This window comes from Protomyctophum parallelum, assembly GCF_964188405.1.
Source record: "Protomyctophum parallelum genome assembly, chromosome: 9".
NCBI lineage: Eukaryota > Metazoa > Chordata > Actinopteri > Myctophiformes > Myctophidae > Protomyctophum > Protomyctophum parallelum.
Window position 1 is genome coordinate 20,962,414 of NC_139706.1, and position 17,173 is coordinate 20,979,586.

Sequence of the window (17,173 nt, forward strand, 5' to 3'; positions counted from 1 at the left end):
TATATTTACATTAACCACTAGGTTAGGCATACTCCTCCCGTCCTCACGCTCTGGTCTCAGCAGGGAAGTTCCTCCTACCACCAGCCCATTCTGCATTTATTTTCTATCTATCTCTGCCTCTCCAGTCCACTGTACATCTTTCCTCCTTTTTACGCACCGTCGCGTCGCTCGCTCCTCTTCATCTTGCCAGGAGGGACGAGCCAGCCGCCTCCGTCTCTCTCTCTCTCTCTCTCTCTCTCACACTCTCTTTCACGCTCTCTTCTCTCTCTCACTCCCCCTCACACACACACTCGGCAGGACAGGAGCAGCAGCAGCAGGCAACAACCCAAACAACAAGCACCACACGCACCATGGCTTTACTAAAGAAGGCGTTCGTGGGACTTTTCATGGTGTTTCATACTTGTACCTGGGGAGGTGAGTGAGTGGTGTGGTCGTGAAACGATAGCGTTTTTACTGTAATTTTACATGCTGCTGTCTGATGGCCAAGCTCGCGTCAGTGGGTCTAATCAATGCATATAGGCTACTGTAATGCAGAATAAAGTTTTCTGTGGTGTTTATGTGCCCCCGGTTGCTCTTTGGTTTCACCCTGGCGCAAACTGCAAACATGTGATGCACACTCGGCTCCTTGTTCAGACTTTCATGTACAAACAAGAAAAAATGTAAGAAATTCTCACATTCAAATTGAATGGAATTCAAGCATTTAGGCTCTATACCAACATGTTCTTTCATCTCTTGAAGTGAAGTCTTGGAATATTATTGTGAATTATATTATAATGTCATAGTCTAATTAAAAATAGTTTTGGTGGATGATGCCAACAACTGACCTTGTACATGATCTCATCGAGCCTACTGCTTACAGCATACATATGGCTTAAGACTTTGGAGCGTGTTACGGTGTTATGTTTATTTTTAACGGGATTTGAATGGATAAGTTTGAATAAGTGGTAGGGTATGCTGTTGTGACTGGACTTGAGGAATGAAAAATCATTTTCTCCTTTTCCTTTCCTGTTTTTCTGTCTAACTAACTAATGTCTGAATGAATGAATCTTTGGAAGAGCGTATAATTTGTAGGCCTTACGTTCAGTTAAAAAATTACCATGATGAGATGTCATGACGCTTAGGCTAATTGCAGTTGTCAGTTTTCTCCGGTTTTTGAGAAATAAGTAACGGCGATGTCTGATGGTTTCTATGTTTAGTTCTTTCTTGTGGGTGGCTGCAGTCCAAACAGATCCACTGTAGTCAGGACTCAGGAACCAGCAGTCCTGCTTTCTGTCAGTGATGATCTGTTCCCGACAGACCTACACTGGCAGGTCTTATGGCATGCAACCATGTTTGTAAGAAACACACGCATGCGCGCGCGCGCGCACACACACACACACACACACACACACACACACACACACACACGCACGCGCACAGTGTGATGTTTTGTTTGAGCTGTGTTTTGGATCAATATACAGCACACAGGTAGCACTTGACTGTGTCAGGCAGGCAGCTCCAGTTGCTTTGAGACAAACCTGGAAACAGTCAGACCCTGCTACTGGAAGTGTTTTTAGGAAGCTTGTGGCCACAGTATAGCCTACACTACAGATGGACTCTTATGATAAGGATGACTCCTGACCAGCACCCGCAGTCGATTTGTGTCCGTTCAAACTAAAGCATGAGTCATATTTGTATGTTGACTTTTGATATTTAGGAAGGAAATCTGTCTGCAATACACTTGAGCGTTGGGCCTATAGCCTATAGCACCTGACATTTAAAACTTGTTAATGTGGCTAAATTAGTGCTTGAATCATTATATGACACTGATACAAAGTTGGGAGACAGATGGCGGGATGCATGCTTATTGCTTATTCATTCGTGAGGCAGAGATGTATTTTTAGAAGTGTGTGTGTGTGTGTGTGTGTGTGTGTGTGTGTGTGTGTGTGTGTGTGTGTGTGTGTGTGTGTGTGTGTGTGTGTGTGCCTGCCTTTATATGCACTCAGGGCAAGAGGGGTGTGGTATCAGCTATTCAAGCATTGCAACGTTGATATTTCAAGTGATCACCTTTTTAAACCACACTGGTATGTTTGTATGGCAGCATGTCAGTTTGTGATTGTGAGTCCCCCCTCATCCTCCACAACCCTTCCTCTCTGTGTCCCCTGACCCCCTCCTCACCAAGCCCCTGCTGTCTCCAATGGTCATCCGTGTGTGTGTCCTCCCTCCATCTTGCTCACTTGCCCCCCCCCCCCATGTGAAGCATTTCCTCCCTCCTCCCTGTATTCCTGTATTGTGCTGATCTCCTGTTTAGTTCAGGCGCCACCTTTTGTCTCTGATGCCTTTTCCTCGTCCTCCTCATCCTCGTCCTCCTCTTCCTCATCCTCATCCTCTTCCTCTTCCTCCTCCCCTGTATTCAGCTTTCTTATCGTTGCGGTCGGGCAGAAACCTTGTGTCTCCATATTATTTCATTTCACATTTCGTGTTTTTCTTCTTAAATTAATGCCATACTTTGTTGTATGGCAATGACCAATGAAATGTATTAACAATAACTTGAGCTTGTGACTACTAAACAAATAACTACAACTTGGCTCCATTTGGAACACAGGTTATTTTGTGATACAAGGATTTCCACCCCACTGTGACGTTATCCTACCTGCCTCGGTCAAGCCTGAGCTACTCACAACTTGTAATACCCCCCCCCCCCAGAAAACGCCCCACCTACCTCCTCTGTGGTCCCTCTCATCCCAGTAGCCCTCTGTCTCACCCATGATCAAAGGAATGCTCCTGGAATGTTTGGAGAGAGCCGCAACGAATAGTTAACAGAACCACATCGCTGCGATGGCATGAGAGACGACAAACGCATAATGTAATTTAATAACGTTATCGCCGGTGCTGTGGAGTAGTGTTTCACCACATAAATGGTGCATTTATTTAGCAACTTCACAATGTTACTTACTTACACCTACCCACTACCCCTACTGGGTAGTAGGTGTAGGCCACTGACAAGCGATCTCTAGGCATCTCTGTCTCGAGCTGTTCTCTGCTGCTGGCTCCAGGTCATCTTCATGGTCTTGGTATCGAAGACCCCACTTTTCCCTGGGCTAAGGTGTTGATGTCTTGTTGATCTCTTGCTGGTGTTTTTATGGGGCGGGGTAGCAAATCCCCGTCCTTGGCAGAGTTTTCTTTACAATGTGCATTACATCATTCACCCGTTTATTCACATGTTAACGCACGGGAGGGTAAGGCACCGACCTGCTCATTGAGAGTAAGGGTTAAGTGTCTTTCTCAAGGACACTTCAACACTAACACAGAGGGAGCCGGCGAGAGATTTGGTCAACAAAGTATAATATGGTTCAAGTTAAATAATCCTATCAAAGTTCTCCTGTTCTCCTGTTATCATCATTAAAAATCACTTCATTGCCGTCGGGCAGAAACCTTGTATCTCCAAATTCTCCATATTTCAACTTTTTGTGTTTCGTTAAAACGATTGGTTGAGACATACAAGGTTTCCATCCGACAGCAACGACCTGTACAAGGACCCTGCTGCTGTCCAGATACTCAACCCTGCTGGAATTCAGTCAGCATAAAATATATAGACAACTCAGTCAGGTGGATCACAAGGTACATTTACAACACCTCTAAAAGGCAGTATTAAAGCAGGCAATTAAGCACAAGCTGTTGAGCCAGAACATTAGATGACTGCATGGTTCTCAATGTTGGGTTCAGGGACCAAAATGGACCCGGACGGATCCAAAAAAGGGATTTAGCAATAAATCTGCCATACATGGTCAGAGCTGCGGTGCGCTCCGGATGTTATGTAATTATGTAACATGTACCACTCTTTCTTGGATATAATAATCAGATTAAGGTAAGAAAACAGTTAATCCGTAATTCACCTTTAAATTGACACTGAAGACTTTACAATTGGGGTCCCAAAAAATTGTGGGGGTCCGTGGGCTGTTTCATATCAAACTGAAATGAAATGTCTGAAATTGTTGTTGAGAATCACTGCATTAGATCATTTTTTACCAACACTGTCTTTCTCCATCATGGCCAGAAATGTTTATCTAAAGATTGTAATTGGTCTTGTTAATACCCATAAGGATCAAAGTTCTTTTAGATTAGGGTTCGATTCCTCAGGGTTGACTCCGGCTTGGCCGCGTTCGCAGGTGAGATGTCGGAGTGGGGAGGGTGATTGATTGCGGGTGAACTTGTGATGTTTCAGTCAGGACAACTCATGAATGGATATAATATATTTGTATTGAACATAAAAGGGGCAATTATGGTTTGGCAATAAATTGGATCTGCTTTGTATGTACTCTGATAAAGTCCCAAACATAGGGACTCCGAATCCCCCGTACATAAACAGCAGATCCAAAACAACAGGTGGTGAGCAGAAGTGTCTGAGCAGTGGTGAGAGTAGCAGCAGCATGATAGTAGAAACGCAAGCAGGAATGAGCAGTGCAAACCTCCAGATTAAATGGAGCGGTCTGAGAATGGAATGAGTGTGTGATTGGATGAGTGGATGTGGACGTGGTGTTGACTGTTGAGGTGGCCTAATGGACAGCCGCCAGCAACTGCACTGAGTTTCCTGACTGAACTCGCTTTGCGCATGTCTGTGACAGGCGCAACGCATTCTTTTTTATGTGGCCACACCCACAGGTTCATTAAGTATGCCTGGTTTGCCTGGTGGGTGGTGATGGGTGGTGATCCACCTCAACTGAAGCCGCACCCACAGCTGTATGATGAGGATGAGGGGTTAGGGGAGGGGATGATATTGTGATGTCACTATCACTGTCATTTCGATTGAGCCTTTTGACCTGGGCCTCGATTGGGCCTTTTGAGAAACCAAAAATACACAGGGAAGATACATTTCAATATTCTAACCACACCTGGGGGTCTATTAGAGTAATGTTAACTCCATATAGAAAACGGAAAAAGTACAAAAAAATTCAGTCACAGTGGTAATGTTGACAGCCCTTCCACGGAGGGGCGGTGGCTCCGTTCAGCCCTCTGAAGACAGCTCCTGTTCTTCAGAATAAGAGAGACTTCACTGACAATCAATGTCTTTGTTCTTGTCCGACCGCTAAGCGGAAGATTATGAGGTTGAGCGATCTGGCACAGGATCAGCAGAGCAGCGGAAGTGGGGTTAAATTCTGCCTTTTTTTTCTTCCTGGAACACAGTGAGGAATGCTTTACTTTCAGTGCCCGCGACAAAGTGACTGGTTCGGTTGTACTTACATGTTATCAAGAGGGGTTTATTTGTCACTCACTCGGGTACAAGCAAGCAGCCAAATGTTGGTAGGACATGGTTCTGCAAAGACTGTGCGAACACAGCAATACAATGGCGGGTGGCATTATAAATGTTGAACCTACACGTTGTTATCACCTCTCATGATCTACCGTATGCCTTTTTAGATATTGCTATAGCAACATAAATGTGACATTCTATAAATTGGGATTTAAGGGCATTTTTAGAGACTGCCCCAGTTCTAAATGGGCCACTAGGCCCCTTCCTGTTTTCGCTCTACTCTAAATATATTCACCAAAAATAGGCAGCTGATCTACAAGCTAGCACTGTGAACTTGTAGATGAGCTATTTGCGGCCATTGTTCGCCTCAGAATAGGGACGTGTTCAAGTGGTTAAGGAAGTTATGTTATGGTTGGATTAGTACTATATTCACTGGTTTGGCTGTAATGTATGTTGGACGTAGCAGTTAAGTTACATCACAGTGTGAAGGCTTTCTGCTTCTTAAACGTCTTTATAGACGTAGATGTATAGAAATTATAGATTATATAATATATAAATAAATTATATAAATTATAGATGTATAGAAATTGGCGTAATTTAAAACAGTTTTACTGCCAGGAATGGTTTACTCCAGGTTACTGTCGCTGCGATATACGACATACCCGCCTTTTGTTTCATGTGTTTAATCGGCCGTATTGTAATAATTAAAAAGAAACTCCGTCTTTGCTGCGGAGCTGGAGATGAGAAGGTTTCGTTTTGATGACGAAACCGGAAATCAACACATGCTGTGGGCTGCTAGGGCTTCTGGGAAATTGAGGCCAATGCAAATGAACGGGGTACAACGCCTCATGGAGGAGGGTCTTGTGGGGCCGTCTTGCGGCGCACCAAGATGGCGGGTGGTGCGATCGTTCATAACAAGCGGAGCAACCTTTTTTCGCCGGACTTTCACAGATCAAAAGCCCAAATAATTCAGCGTATGCTCTAAAGGTAATACAACAATCTCGGCAGTGAAGGGGGGTTGATTAAAATGTGGGTTACACGTTTAAAACAGTCAAACTGTATAGAAAATATACAAATCACAAGGCGTCATGATGTGAAGCTTTGTCAGCTTGTAGATTCACAATTTGTACTTTTCCTCGTATGACACGCACGCGCGCACACACACATGCATGCACACGCTCGTGCGTTGTGCATGCACACACGCACGTCTACAGTACAACCACAGTATTTGGCCACTGAGTGAGCAGCAGTTGCGGTTATGTGTCTGTCATGTTCAAGGTCACTTCAACAGTGGTTATCCAGGGTGTTGTTGAGTCATTTCATCACCCATGTTTGTCCTGCCAGTGCGGGGTATCAAACCGGCATCCTTCCAGTCACAAAAGGCACAAGTCTCTCTAACCTTTAAGCCTTCATCCATCCATCCATCCGTCCGTCCATCCATCTCCTTCTCTTGAGTAGGGTCACAGACCAGAGCAGAGGTAACAGTTCCCGGGCCACTTTAGCTAGGCCAGTGTAGAGATACACTGCCCACCTGGTCCTTGGCCCCGTGCCTGGAAAACCTCTGGCTCCTTTCCACGTAAAGTATCAGCAGCTCTACTTCCAGTTGACTGAGCTTCTTACTATAATGCCTAAGAGAGATGGAGGAAGGTCAGCCACCCTCCTGAGAAAACTCATTTTGGCTGCTGGTACCCGCCCAGGATCTTGTTCTTTCAAGGCCTCTTCTAAAAACATGCTGGCAGGCATGCTGAAAACAGGGGGGGGGGGGCTGCTTAAAGCATACATTTAAAGTCTATAGACTTGGCTGCCACATGACGTCACGAGTCGGGCCCTGCTTAAAGCAAACATTTAAAGTCTATAGACTTGGCTGCCACATGACATCACGAGTCGGGCCCTGCTTAAAGCATACATTTAAAGTCTATAGACTTGGCTGCCACATGACGTCACGAGTCGGGCCCTGCTTAAAGCAAACATTTAAAGTCCATAGACTTGGCTGCCACGAGTGGGCCCTGCTTAAAGACATCACAACAAAAGGTCAGACGTTGGAGTGGCTAGTGCCCCTTAAAAATAGCTAAGAAACACGTAACATGTCTCTGTCAACTAACAGTTGTTGGCTTGAAAATCATGTTCTTGTTACTCAGCATTCATTTTATTTGGTCCGAGTAGATTGAAACAACTTTCAGACTTCTGCATTTGTGGGCTCCCACTCAGTGAGAAAGAACACACTGGTCCCACCCAATGTCCCCCAGTCCAGGCATGCCTTTTGTACTGTAGCTCTAGGAGAGTCTGTCCTGTTCCGACACATGGCTTCTTATCTCTGTTTTAAAATAAAGCCCTCGGTTATCTGAGCAGGAGCACATTGTTTATGTGTTCCCATGGCACCAGACCGGTGCAGGGAGTGTTTGACAGTGCCACATCCATCTGGATGTGTGTATACCGCTGCCGTCAGGCAGAAACCTTGCATGTCCATATTTAAACTTTTTCAGTTTTCATTTTACATTTGACATTTCTCTCAGTGAATGTGGTAAACTGTGTGTGGGTTTTATAAATATGGAACCAATGAAAAGTATTAAAGGCATAGTATGTGACTTTGCCCTGTGTTTATATAACAAAACAAGATATAAATGTTTTAACCATAATTTCCTTCAGCCACAACATCAGTAGTTTGGTGGCGTTTACCTGCAGAAACACATTGCCCATTGCTTTCTGTAGTTTGGTGTTGTCACTTTTGTGAAAACGCCAAACTACAGTGAGAGGGCAGTGCAATTCATTGTAATCAACTGCTGGTCAACTGCTGGTATAGAGGGAAATGATTGGTAAAAAAATATTTATTGGTCACAGGACACATACATACTATCTGTCTTTAAAGTTATATTTCAATTTAGTTTTTGGGTAATATCATCGTCTACTCAGGCTTTTGTGAACACCCACGACAGTTTTTAAGTTGCTTGATTCAGTTTGTAGATATTTGATATTCATTGTAACTGCCCTGTCCCCTTCTTATAATAATAATTATAACGGATTGCATTTTTATAGCACTTTCCTCCTTTTCTATTCGCTATACATGCTTACTCAAAGCGCTTTACAATGGTCCATTCATTCTTGGGAGGTGAAGCGGCGAACAGTCAACGCCAGCGTCCTCACTTCCCACATTCACCAATGGTGGCAACCACTGGAGGCAATAGCAAAGCCATTGTAACATCAAATTCCATAGGAATAGTATAGGAATGGGGCCAGGCAGCTAAAATGAATATCAAATATCTAAAATACTAAACCGAGGAACTTAAAAACTGAATGTGAAAATAATTTTAGTTAAAATAAATTTTACCTAAATAATAACTACAGTGCGATCCATTGGAACACTTTTCTTTTTTTGAAAGCTAACGGTTTTGGACATACAAGGTTTCCACCCGACAGCGAGCGACGGTACGTTCATGCTGCTGTTTAAGGTTGTTGAGACGTTGTCCAGGTCCGCTGGCGGCGGAACGCCAACAGGAAACAGTACCGGGGCATACTGTGTCAGAGCTGTTTGTTGGAAGATGGAGATCAGTGGAATATCAGGATGAGAAGGAACAATGTGACAGCGGTAGTTGGTGATTAACGATGAATAACACGAGAATAGCTATGGCGGAGAAGCAGATTTTTCTAGACAGCAGGCCACAAATAATTGGCAAAACACTAAGATTATATATAACACTTATAACACTATTATATATACAGTATTATATATATAATACTAGAATTTCGCGGCCGCTCATCCCAGAGTTACGTTGCCGCACACAATGGGAAGAAGGAAATGGTGGGAGTTGACTCCACATGTAGTAACGGATGGGTTATTAGTTATTATTATGTGTCCTTATTAGTGTAGTGTAGTCAACGCGTTATGGCTCATACACACTGCCCGGTATTTGCTCCGATTATGCTGTCGGGGAGCATTTTTGGCGCTGGCCGACAAAACCGCTGATCTGACGTTAAGCGGTGCCCAAAAGGTAGATCAGGATCTACCAGTATAGATCGCAAAGGCTTTGCAGGTAGACCACATGACATGGCCCTAAAAATATATATAATTTTAATATAAAAAACGATTTTTGCATCTGCCGCTTGAGATGACCTGAGATGACTTGATTGATTGACATCAAAAAGGGCCTGTCAGCTCAAACACACAATGCAATACTTGTTGTTGCATACAATCATCAGTAGCAAAGTCAAATACCAAAAATAAAAACCAATGGGATGATAGTTTTATTTGGTGGGTATATGAGCTGGTTGTTTTGAAAGTAGCTCTGAAGTAAAAGAAAAGTGTGGGCAGCCCTGGTATAGATGATTATGTAGCTACCCACATATTGGTAGCCTATATTAGCCCAATATTGGCGTTACGCATTTCACTTGAATAATGTTGTGTGTGCACGTGCGCGTGCGGAGAAAGACAGTTATTTAATGAAACTCAAGATTATAACGTCCTGTCTCGCTGCCTCGTGTATAGGCTGCATGGCTATTCCTGTGTGTGTGTGTGTGTGTGTGTGTGTGTGTGCGTGTGCGTGTGTGTGTGCGCAACTCGGCAGTATGGCTGGCAGGCGTAATGGCAAATTCGAACGGTGTAATTGTAATAGTTTGGCACAAAGCAACTACTGTCGAAGAGCAATGTTGATGTAACTAAGAGATTCGCTGAGTAAGCGATATTTTATATACAGAGATTTAGAAGGAATGGGTGCGATAGGAGGAGATAGCGTTGCAACACTGCGAAGGGTAACTGTGTGACATCACTGCTCGTGTGAGTGTGTGTGAGTGTAGTGTGTAAGATGGTGTTGTGGGTGTTGCAATAGCGACGTAGCTGTTGTGGCTTTGGGTTTCTTGCCATGTGTTGGGTACAACTTCTCTAATGTTATAATAGATATATATATATATATAATCATTACAAATATTAGTGTGTATAAACACTATAAGACAATAAAAATCACAAAGTGAGGGGTGCTCGCACGTACAGTATCATCATACATCATCTCATTCCGCCCAGTCAGAATTTGCATCCTCACCTTCGACTTCGTTGTTTGTGTTACGCAATGTTTGTGTTTACACAAACACTCAAAATCCATCCATTCATTGTCAATGGCATTTAATGTTTGTGTTAGGACAAAATGTGGGTTACACACACACCAAAAGCTGGACATAAAAGGGAGGAGCTATCGGCTATCGCCCCCTCAAAAAATGTAGGTAAAAAAAAAAAATCACGCGGCCAAAGCTGGGTGGGCTATGGAGACGCTTTTGAGATGTTCAAGTGGGCCCTGATCAGGAAAGGCACAGGGCTGACAACAACCACTGTCTGGCATAGAGCTTTTCAGTAGTAGGTCAGGGTTTGCATGAGTTGTGCAGTTCATCTACAGAGTTCCTTCGATCAGCTATTGGCATAACCAGGACTAATTGAGAGGTGGTCTGGTCATATGACCGATAAGATATGTTCACGTCGTGGATGACCTGTCCTCACTCCTGCCTGCTTCATTGATGGAATGTGTGTGTGGCTAAGGGACAATCTAGGGGGGGGGGGGGGTGGTGTGTGTGTGTGTGTGTGTGTGTGTGTGTGTGTGTGTCTGTACCACAGAGTCAGTAAGAACAGTGTCCTTATTTACCCTCTTTAATCTATTTAACTATCTCTCTCTTTCTAACACACACACACACACACACACACACACACATGTACACACACACGGATCAAAAGATGAACATTGTTTGTTGTTTTGTATTTTACCGCACACCCCCATGTAGGCTGGGGACAAAATGAAACTGAAAATTTCACAGTTCCAGAAGTTACTTTAAACACCTTTTTTGTTTGATTTCTTGGATTGACTTTAGTGAAGGTGTTACATTACATCATTGGTTGGCCAGCAGGCCTAACAACGAACTAGCCAATCACAGAGCAGGGATATAGTCTATTATTTCAATGTGTTTGTTTTTACTGCCTTGACCTGTTCAAAAATGAATGGCTAGAAAGGGGGCATATCAAAAGCAGAGGCAGGGACACCCTTCCCTTTCAAGAAATGTGTGTCTGCGTGCTACATTTTAGAGGAGGACTAATGGAGGCTATCGCACGACTCTTTGGCAGCTGGACATTGTAATGGGATTCAACCGTGCACTCCACGGGCCGGAATGTTACTTTTTTATGTCCCTGTAGACTCGAATAACATCCATTACCACCATTACGTGGGTCAATATGCCAGATCAGCATCAGAGGGAAAGAAGAGGGAAAGCAGCTGTTATTGCATACCTAATTGCTCGCCGGTGTCATGCATGCATGCATCGAAAATACCTGATCTACAAGCTCACAACATGTTGTGTTGTTGTAAAAAACAAAATTAGGCCCGCTAAAATACCGTTTAGTCTACTAAATTAACTATACTGTATTTAAAAATCAAATCTGGCCCGGATGGTTAGCTCAACCGTCTGGGCACCTATAGGCTGCCAAGCCAGCCGGATGGCATGCCGCGGGTTCGACTCCCGAGCCCCACAGCCTTTGCCTTGTGTCACTCCCCATCTCTCTCCCCCTTTCCTGTTAACTATCAATAAAGGCATAAAAAGCCCCAAAACAAATCTTTAAAAAAAAGTATAGTTACAGTATAGTTTTAGTAGACTAAACTAGCCCTGATGAAGACCAGTGGGTCCAATGTCACATTTTGGCGTTTTAAACTTTTTGTAATGAATTAATAGTACCTTGATTTTACACAAAACTAAATGGAATTCGAAAGACTATGACTAAAACTAAATCAAACGATCTTGCTGTCAAAATGAACACTGCTCTGTTGACATCAGGAGCACACACCCTCTGGGCATACTTTAGCGGACAGCCGCGGACAGAAGAAGAGCGTTTTACGTCATTTCCGAGTTTTTAGACAGCTGGTCGATATAAATTAAGCTCCACCCCTGCGGCTGACTGCCGCGGAGGAGAGCGTTTCCGGGAATCTGTCCGTCACGGCAGTCGGCCGCGGAGGTGGAGCTTCTTTTCCATCCACCAGCTGTCTAAAAACTCGGAAATGACGTAAAACACACCTTCTTCTAAAGTGTGCCCAGAGGGATTGGGTGTGCGTTCAGCCCAACAGTGGTTGTTTGTGCAATGCAGTGCAAGCAATCAAGGTTGTTTTGAATTGTATCTCTAACATCAGTGCTCTTTTCGATGCATTGCCCGTGCATTGTGCATTGTACTCAATGGAAGGAAGAAATGACGTTGGTGTTTCCACTGGTTTTTGTTCTTTTTGATCAGATAAGATGAGTGATTGCAGCTTGTCATAAGTTTCCGTCCCATTTTTTGTTAAAAAGGCACACTGCACACTAAATCAAATCTTGATGCTTTTCAACACTAACAGTCTGATATCGTTGCTGTCAGGAGGAAACATCATAACCAACATAACCATTTTTGAGGTTTTTGACTTAAATCAGTGCTATTGAACACCCTTTACGTCTGTGTGTTGTTTCGAACCAATGGAAGGTAGTAAAAAACGCATTGGACGAAACCTCTTAACTCCATTGGACCCTCAACATGTCTGCTAAAGCCTCTCGTGGAAGTAATTGACAATATATAAAGTTACAACACCAACATTGATGAGGCTGTATTGCTTTGTTTACAAAAATATAAGGTTTTCTTTATTTCCTGAAAAATGTATATTTTTTATTTCCTGAAAAATTAACATTTTGGAGTTATGAGGTTTCCTCCCGACAGCAGAGATAAAGGTATGTGGTTTACTAATGGTTTTCTGTGCCCCAACGACGTAGTTCAGATTTGCTTGTAACTTCAGCTGTTATGATAATGATAATGAATTTGATTTATGAAGCACTTTTCAAAACAGGGTCACAATCTTCTGTGCAGTAGTAGCAAGATAAAATAGAATAAGGAAACCGACAACATTGAAGACTGAACCTAGATTAAAAATATCAAAAGAAAAAAATCAATGGCATCAATAATATAATCGTCAAATTATCATGGACAAAAGTGGCAATACAAACTATGAAATTAGGTTTTCAGAAGTGATTTAAAGGTGTAGTGAAACGGAACCGGTGGGCATTTAATTTCGAAGTTTCAGCTTCAAACGCTGGCTCTGAAGTTTGTCGCATCCCTGCAGGTGATGGGACAATAGCTAGGGACGATATCTATGCTATACGCAGGACGCATGGAGTGTGTTTGTTTACAAGTCAGATAGTCGGCCAGCTGTACCAGTTTACTGCTATTTGGCTTATTTCTACCCTATAATGTTTTCAGATACATATTTTAGCGTGATGATTAATACACTGTCTGGATGTTATCTTGCTACTGATTTCTGTAATCAGTAGCAGCTGTGTCGGACGGACGCGCAGATATGGGGAATCAAACGGGTGAGCTTCATGTTTATTGGCTTTTATCGATGTGGGCCTCGACATGTCATCATCACGCAGTACGTTTTCGTTTTCAAGAAGTAATTTTAATTAGATTTTATGGACTTTTGATAAGAAAATACACAAATTAAGATTTACCCATTTTTTTTCATCCATTTTCATCATATGATGACCACGGATGTGGTCTAAAAGTGTGAAAAACATATTTTTAATTTCACTACACCTTGATTTAAAAGACATCACTGACTTTGTTAGCCATAGATCCTCAGACAGGGCGTTCCAAAGCCACAAAAGCCTGATCGTTCCAGGTGATGAGGCGAGTTTTAGGAAGAACCAAGAGGGCCCAATCGAAGAATCTCCAGCTGCGCTAAGGCTCATAGAAGACCAGCATATACATTCCAAAAATGTAATTACACTACATTACATTGCAGGAACCTGGCCTTGCAGGGCTTTAAACGTCATCCATATAATCTTAAAATCAATTCTATAACTCACTGGCGAGTCGTGGCGACCAGCTAAATTTCTTAGAATAGCAGCTGAACTTTGTACCAGTTGAATACAGGAGATAGCCTTTTTTACTGACAGTGAGTTACAGTAGTCTTAAGCATGAAATAATGAAAGCATGGATGATGACCTTTTAAAGGTCTGCAAATGATAAAAAGGAAGCTGTTGTCAGTTATATTATTGTTTTGGAGGAGTTTCATATATATATATATATATAAAAAAAGTGAAAGACACATCACAAAGGATGAAGTATAAGCCTTAACCAAATATCAGCCTTGTCTGCAGATGTGCACTGATGCATTCCATGAGGGTAAGACATATTAGGAGACCTCAAAGCACATTGGATGCCCTCGCTGCACTGTGTGATGTACTGCTCTGAATTTGGCTCCGACCTGCAGGGCAAAATCCTTTCATACAGTATCAGGAGGCTTGTGCCTGATTTATATTATTTACTTGGTTGCGTGCCGGTATCGCGCACCCAAAATAGCTGATCTACACGCTCACAGCGAGTCATGCTGCGCTAAGCTTGTACAGATCAGCTATACTTTCGGTATAGTGTAACTCAGCTTTTAGACTTCAGAGATCACCTGTCTGTGGGCTCGTAGCTTATACATCTGCTACTGTGGGTGTAGTAAAACTCAGCCATTAGACTTTAGAGATCACCTATAGATGCTGGCATGGTGCCTCTCTCTCTCCCTGCCTCTCAGAGTCAACTCTACACTGACTGTTACCACTTAAAGTCTCCTCGTCATGCCTTTGAAGTTCCCTGAACAGATGGACAGCTGTGTACACCTGGTGCCCTCGTCCTCACGCTCCAAGTAACACACACTCCCGCCATCCCTCCCTCCCAGCTCCCACACAACCTCAGACAAGGATCACATTACCCCGCATTTTTATTATCGCGCACTTTCAGGCACGCACACACACACACACACACACACACACACACACACACACACACACACACACACACACACACACACACACACACACAGAGAGAGACGGCGTCACCCCTGCACGAGTCTCAGTTAACGACGGCTCGACTCTGCCACTGGCCTCTTTCCTTTCTCCCGGCCATGTCACCTTCTCCCTCTCAACTTCTTAACGACCTCTTGTCATCACAGTTCAGGTTGTCCCCATAGGGCTTGTATATCGCGATTATCTCAGCTCCAGTGAAGCTGACACAGAACTTCACAGTGTGGCAGTGGCTCTACTGATGCATGCTTGTGTTACTGACTGTATATAGGACCATATATATCCATGGCATTCATGTGATGGGCTTAATTGGCGAGTGAGAGAAGAATGCGCAATATGTAGCTGTAGGCATTATTGTTCTGCCTACATGTTGCTAGCGCCGTCTGTTGTGATCCCACCATCCCTTCTCGACCACAGCATGGCATGTAAAGACCCCATTCTGCTGCTCGATGAGGTGATAGCCACGCGTAGGGATGGGAATTGATATGATTTTATGAATCCCCTTCTGGCTTTTCGGTGTGAGAAAAAGCTAGGGAGTCTAGGGAGCTTTCAACTGTTTTATTAGTTGTGAACATAGTGTCCCAGACAGTACAGAGAATTAAACTGTGCTGCAAAGTGAGTTTAGAGCCACTGCTAATTTCAACCTCTTTCTTGTCCCTATGGCTTTACATATATACAATGTAATTACAGCTGTCATTATCATGAAACCACAATATACTTCATATACAGTATACTACAGATATAAAGCAGTATACACAACTATGTAGTACACTACATATGTATTGTATATCACAACAGGCAGCTGTTTTTTAAGTGCAATCCTGCCCATGGTCATAAACCAGCCATAGACATAACAAGCTGCTGGTCTGCTAAAGGTTTGTTTGCAAAGCTGCTGCTTACCTCCTGCGGGTTGGGCCCATTAAACACTATGACCAAGACTGTAACAGTACCTGCCTTATTACTTATTACTGCCAATAGAATATATATAGGCTATATAAAATTAATTTTCAGTTTTCTCATTAAAATATAGCACAAACAAACTGACCTGTCTAACTGACAGTTAGAGTCCTATAAAAAGTCAAACAGTCCATTCCACACACAGTCACACAATTCAACCGCAATTATTACGTCTGGCTACCAGAGTGTGGCAAAATTCCAGACACCAAACATCCACAAGGCAATTTTGTGGAGAGGACAGAAGCAGTGTTGGAATGGAACCCTAATTATTCCTCGAGCACTGCTGCTGTTTTAAGACTCGGAGGTCATTTTGAGAAAGCTTGACGGGTCCTGCTTGCATAACTGCAACTCTACTTTTTGGATCTTACTTTTTTACTCAGAATGTCAAATATCGCTTGTCGGTTCTGCTCCAAATCCATCATATAGTTGACAGAAAGTGTACACATGGAAACAAATCTGTACATTCTCTGAGATTAATTAACACTAGGGATGTCCCGATGTCTTCCGATCCGATCCCGATACCTCGATTTCTGTGTTAGCCGATACCGATACCAGTGTCGTGATCTCATGTTGTGTTTATAGCTATCTAGCTATATATCTCGTGTTGTGTTTATAGCAGACTCCTCACTCAAATATGCACTTGCAGTTTGGGCAACTTCAAAGCAAACGCCACATGTCCCAACATTTTATTTACCTGCCATAGTGTCAAGCCCTTACCCCTGTGTCGGATCGGTGGTTAGACTGGCATATTCGCCGATACCGATATGACCCAATATGACAAATAAGGGTCGATCCGATACTTTTCCCGATACCGATACAGTATCGGGACATCTCTAATTAACACTGAGGATTTGAACCACCTTGGATTGTATTTTTTTCCTGTGCACTTTCCTAGAAGCCAAATGTGTATGTATTTCAAGACTAAAATCATTTAACTGGGCATTGGAGTTGGCAAAGCATTTGTAGCCTAGCTGGTTTTTTACAAAAATAAGTTCTAAACTGATCCAGACGTGAACCCTTTGCCTTTTCTGTAGGGTTGATGTGAAGAGAAGCCAGAGACAATGTATTACCATTAACGTTCTGTTCATCGTCTGAATCAATCAATCAATCAATCAATCAATCAATCAATTCTTGGTTCTGAACCAGCCAAACTAC

General features: G+C 43.1%; 1 protein-coding gene across 5 annotated transcripts in view; it reads left to right on the forward strand.

Annotated features, from left to right (window-relative positions):
• Positions 1-252: 252 nt before the first annotated feature.
• Positions 253-17,173, forward strand: part of mcamb (melanoma cell adhesion molecule b) — an 86,184-nt gene continuing 69,263 nt past the window's right edge. For 3 of the 5 annotated variants that reach the window (XM_083773638.1, XM_083773639.1, XM_083773640.1), the window contains exon 1: positions 254-414. In XM_083773638.1, the coding sequence (XP_083629764.1) occupies positions 351-414 (64 nt within the window). In that variant the 5' untranslated portion in view covers positions 254-350. Of the gene's footprint in view, positions 415-17,173 lie in introns of all 5 variants that reach the window. The other 2 variants (XM_083773636.1, XM_083773637.1) reach the window with 1 other exon arrangement.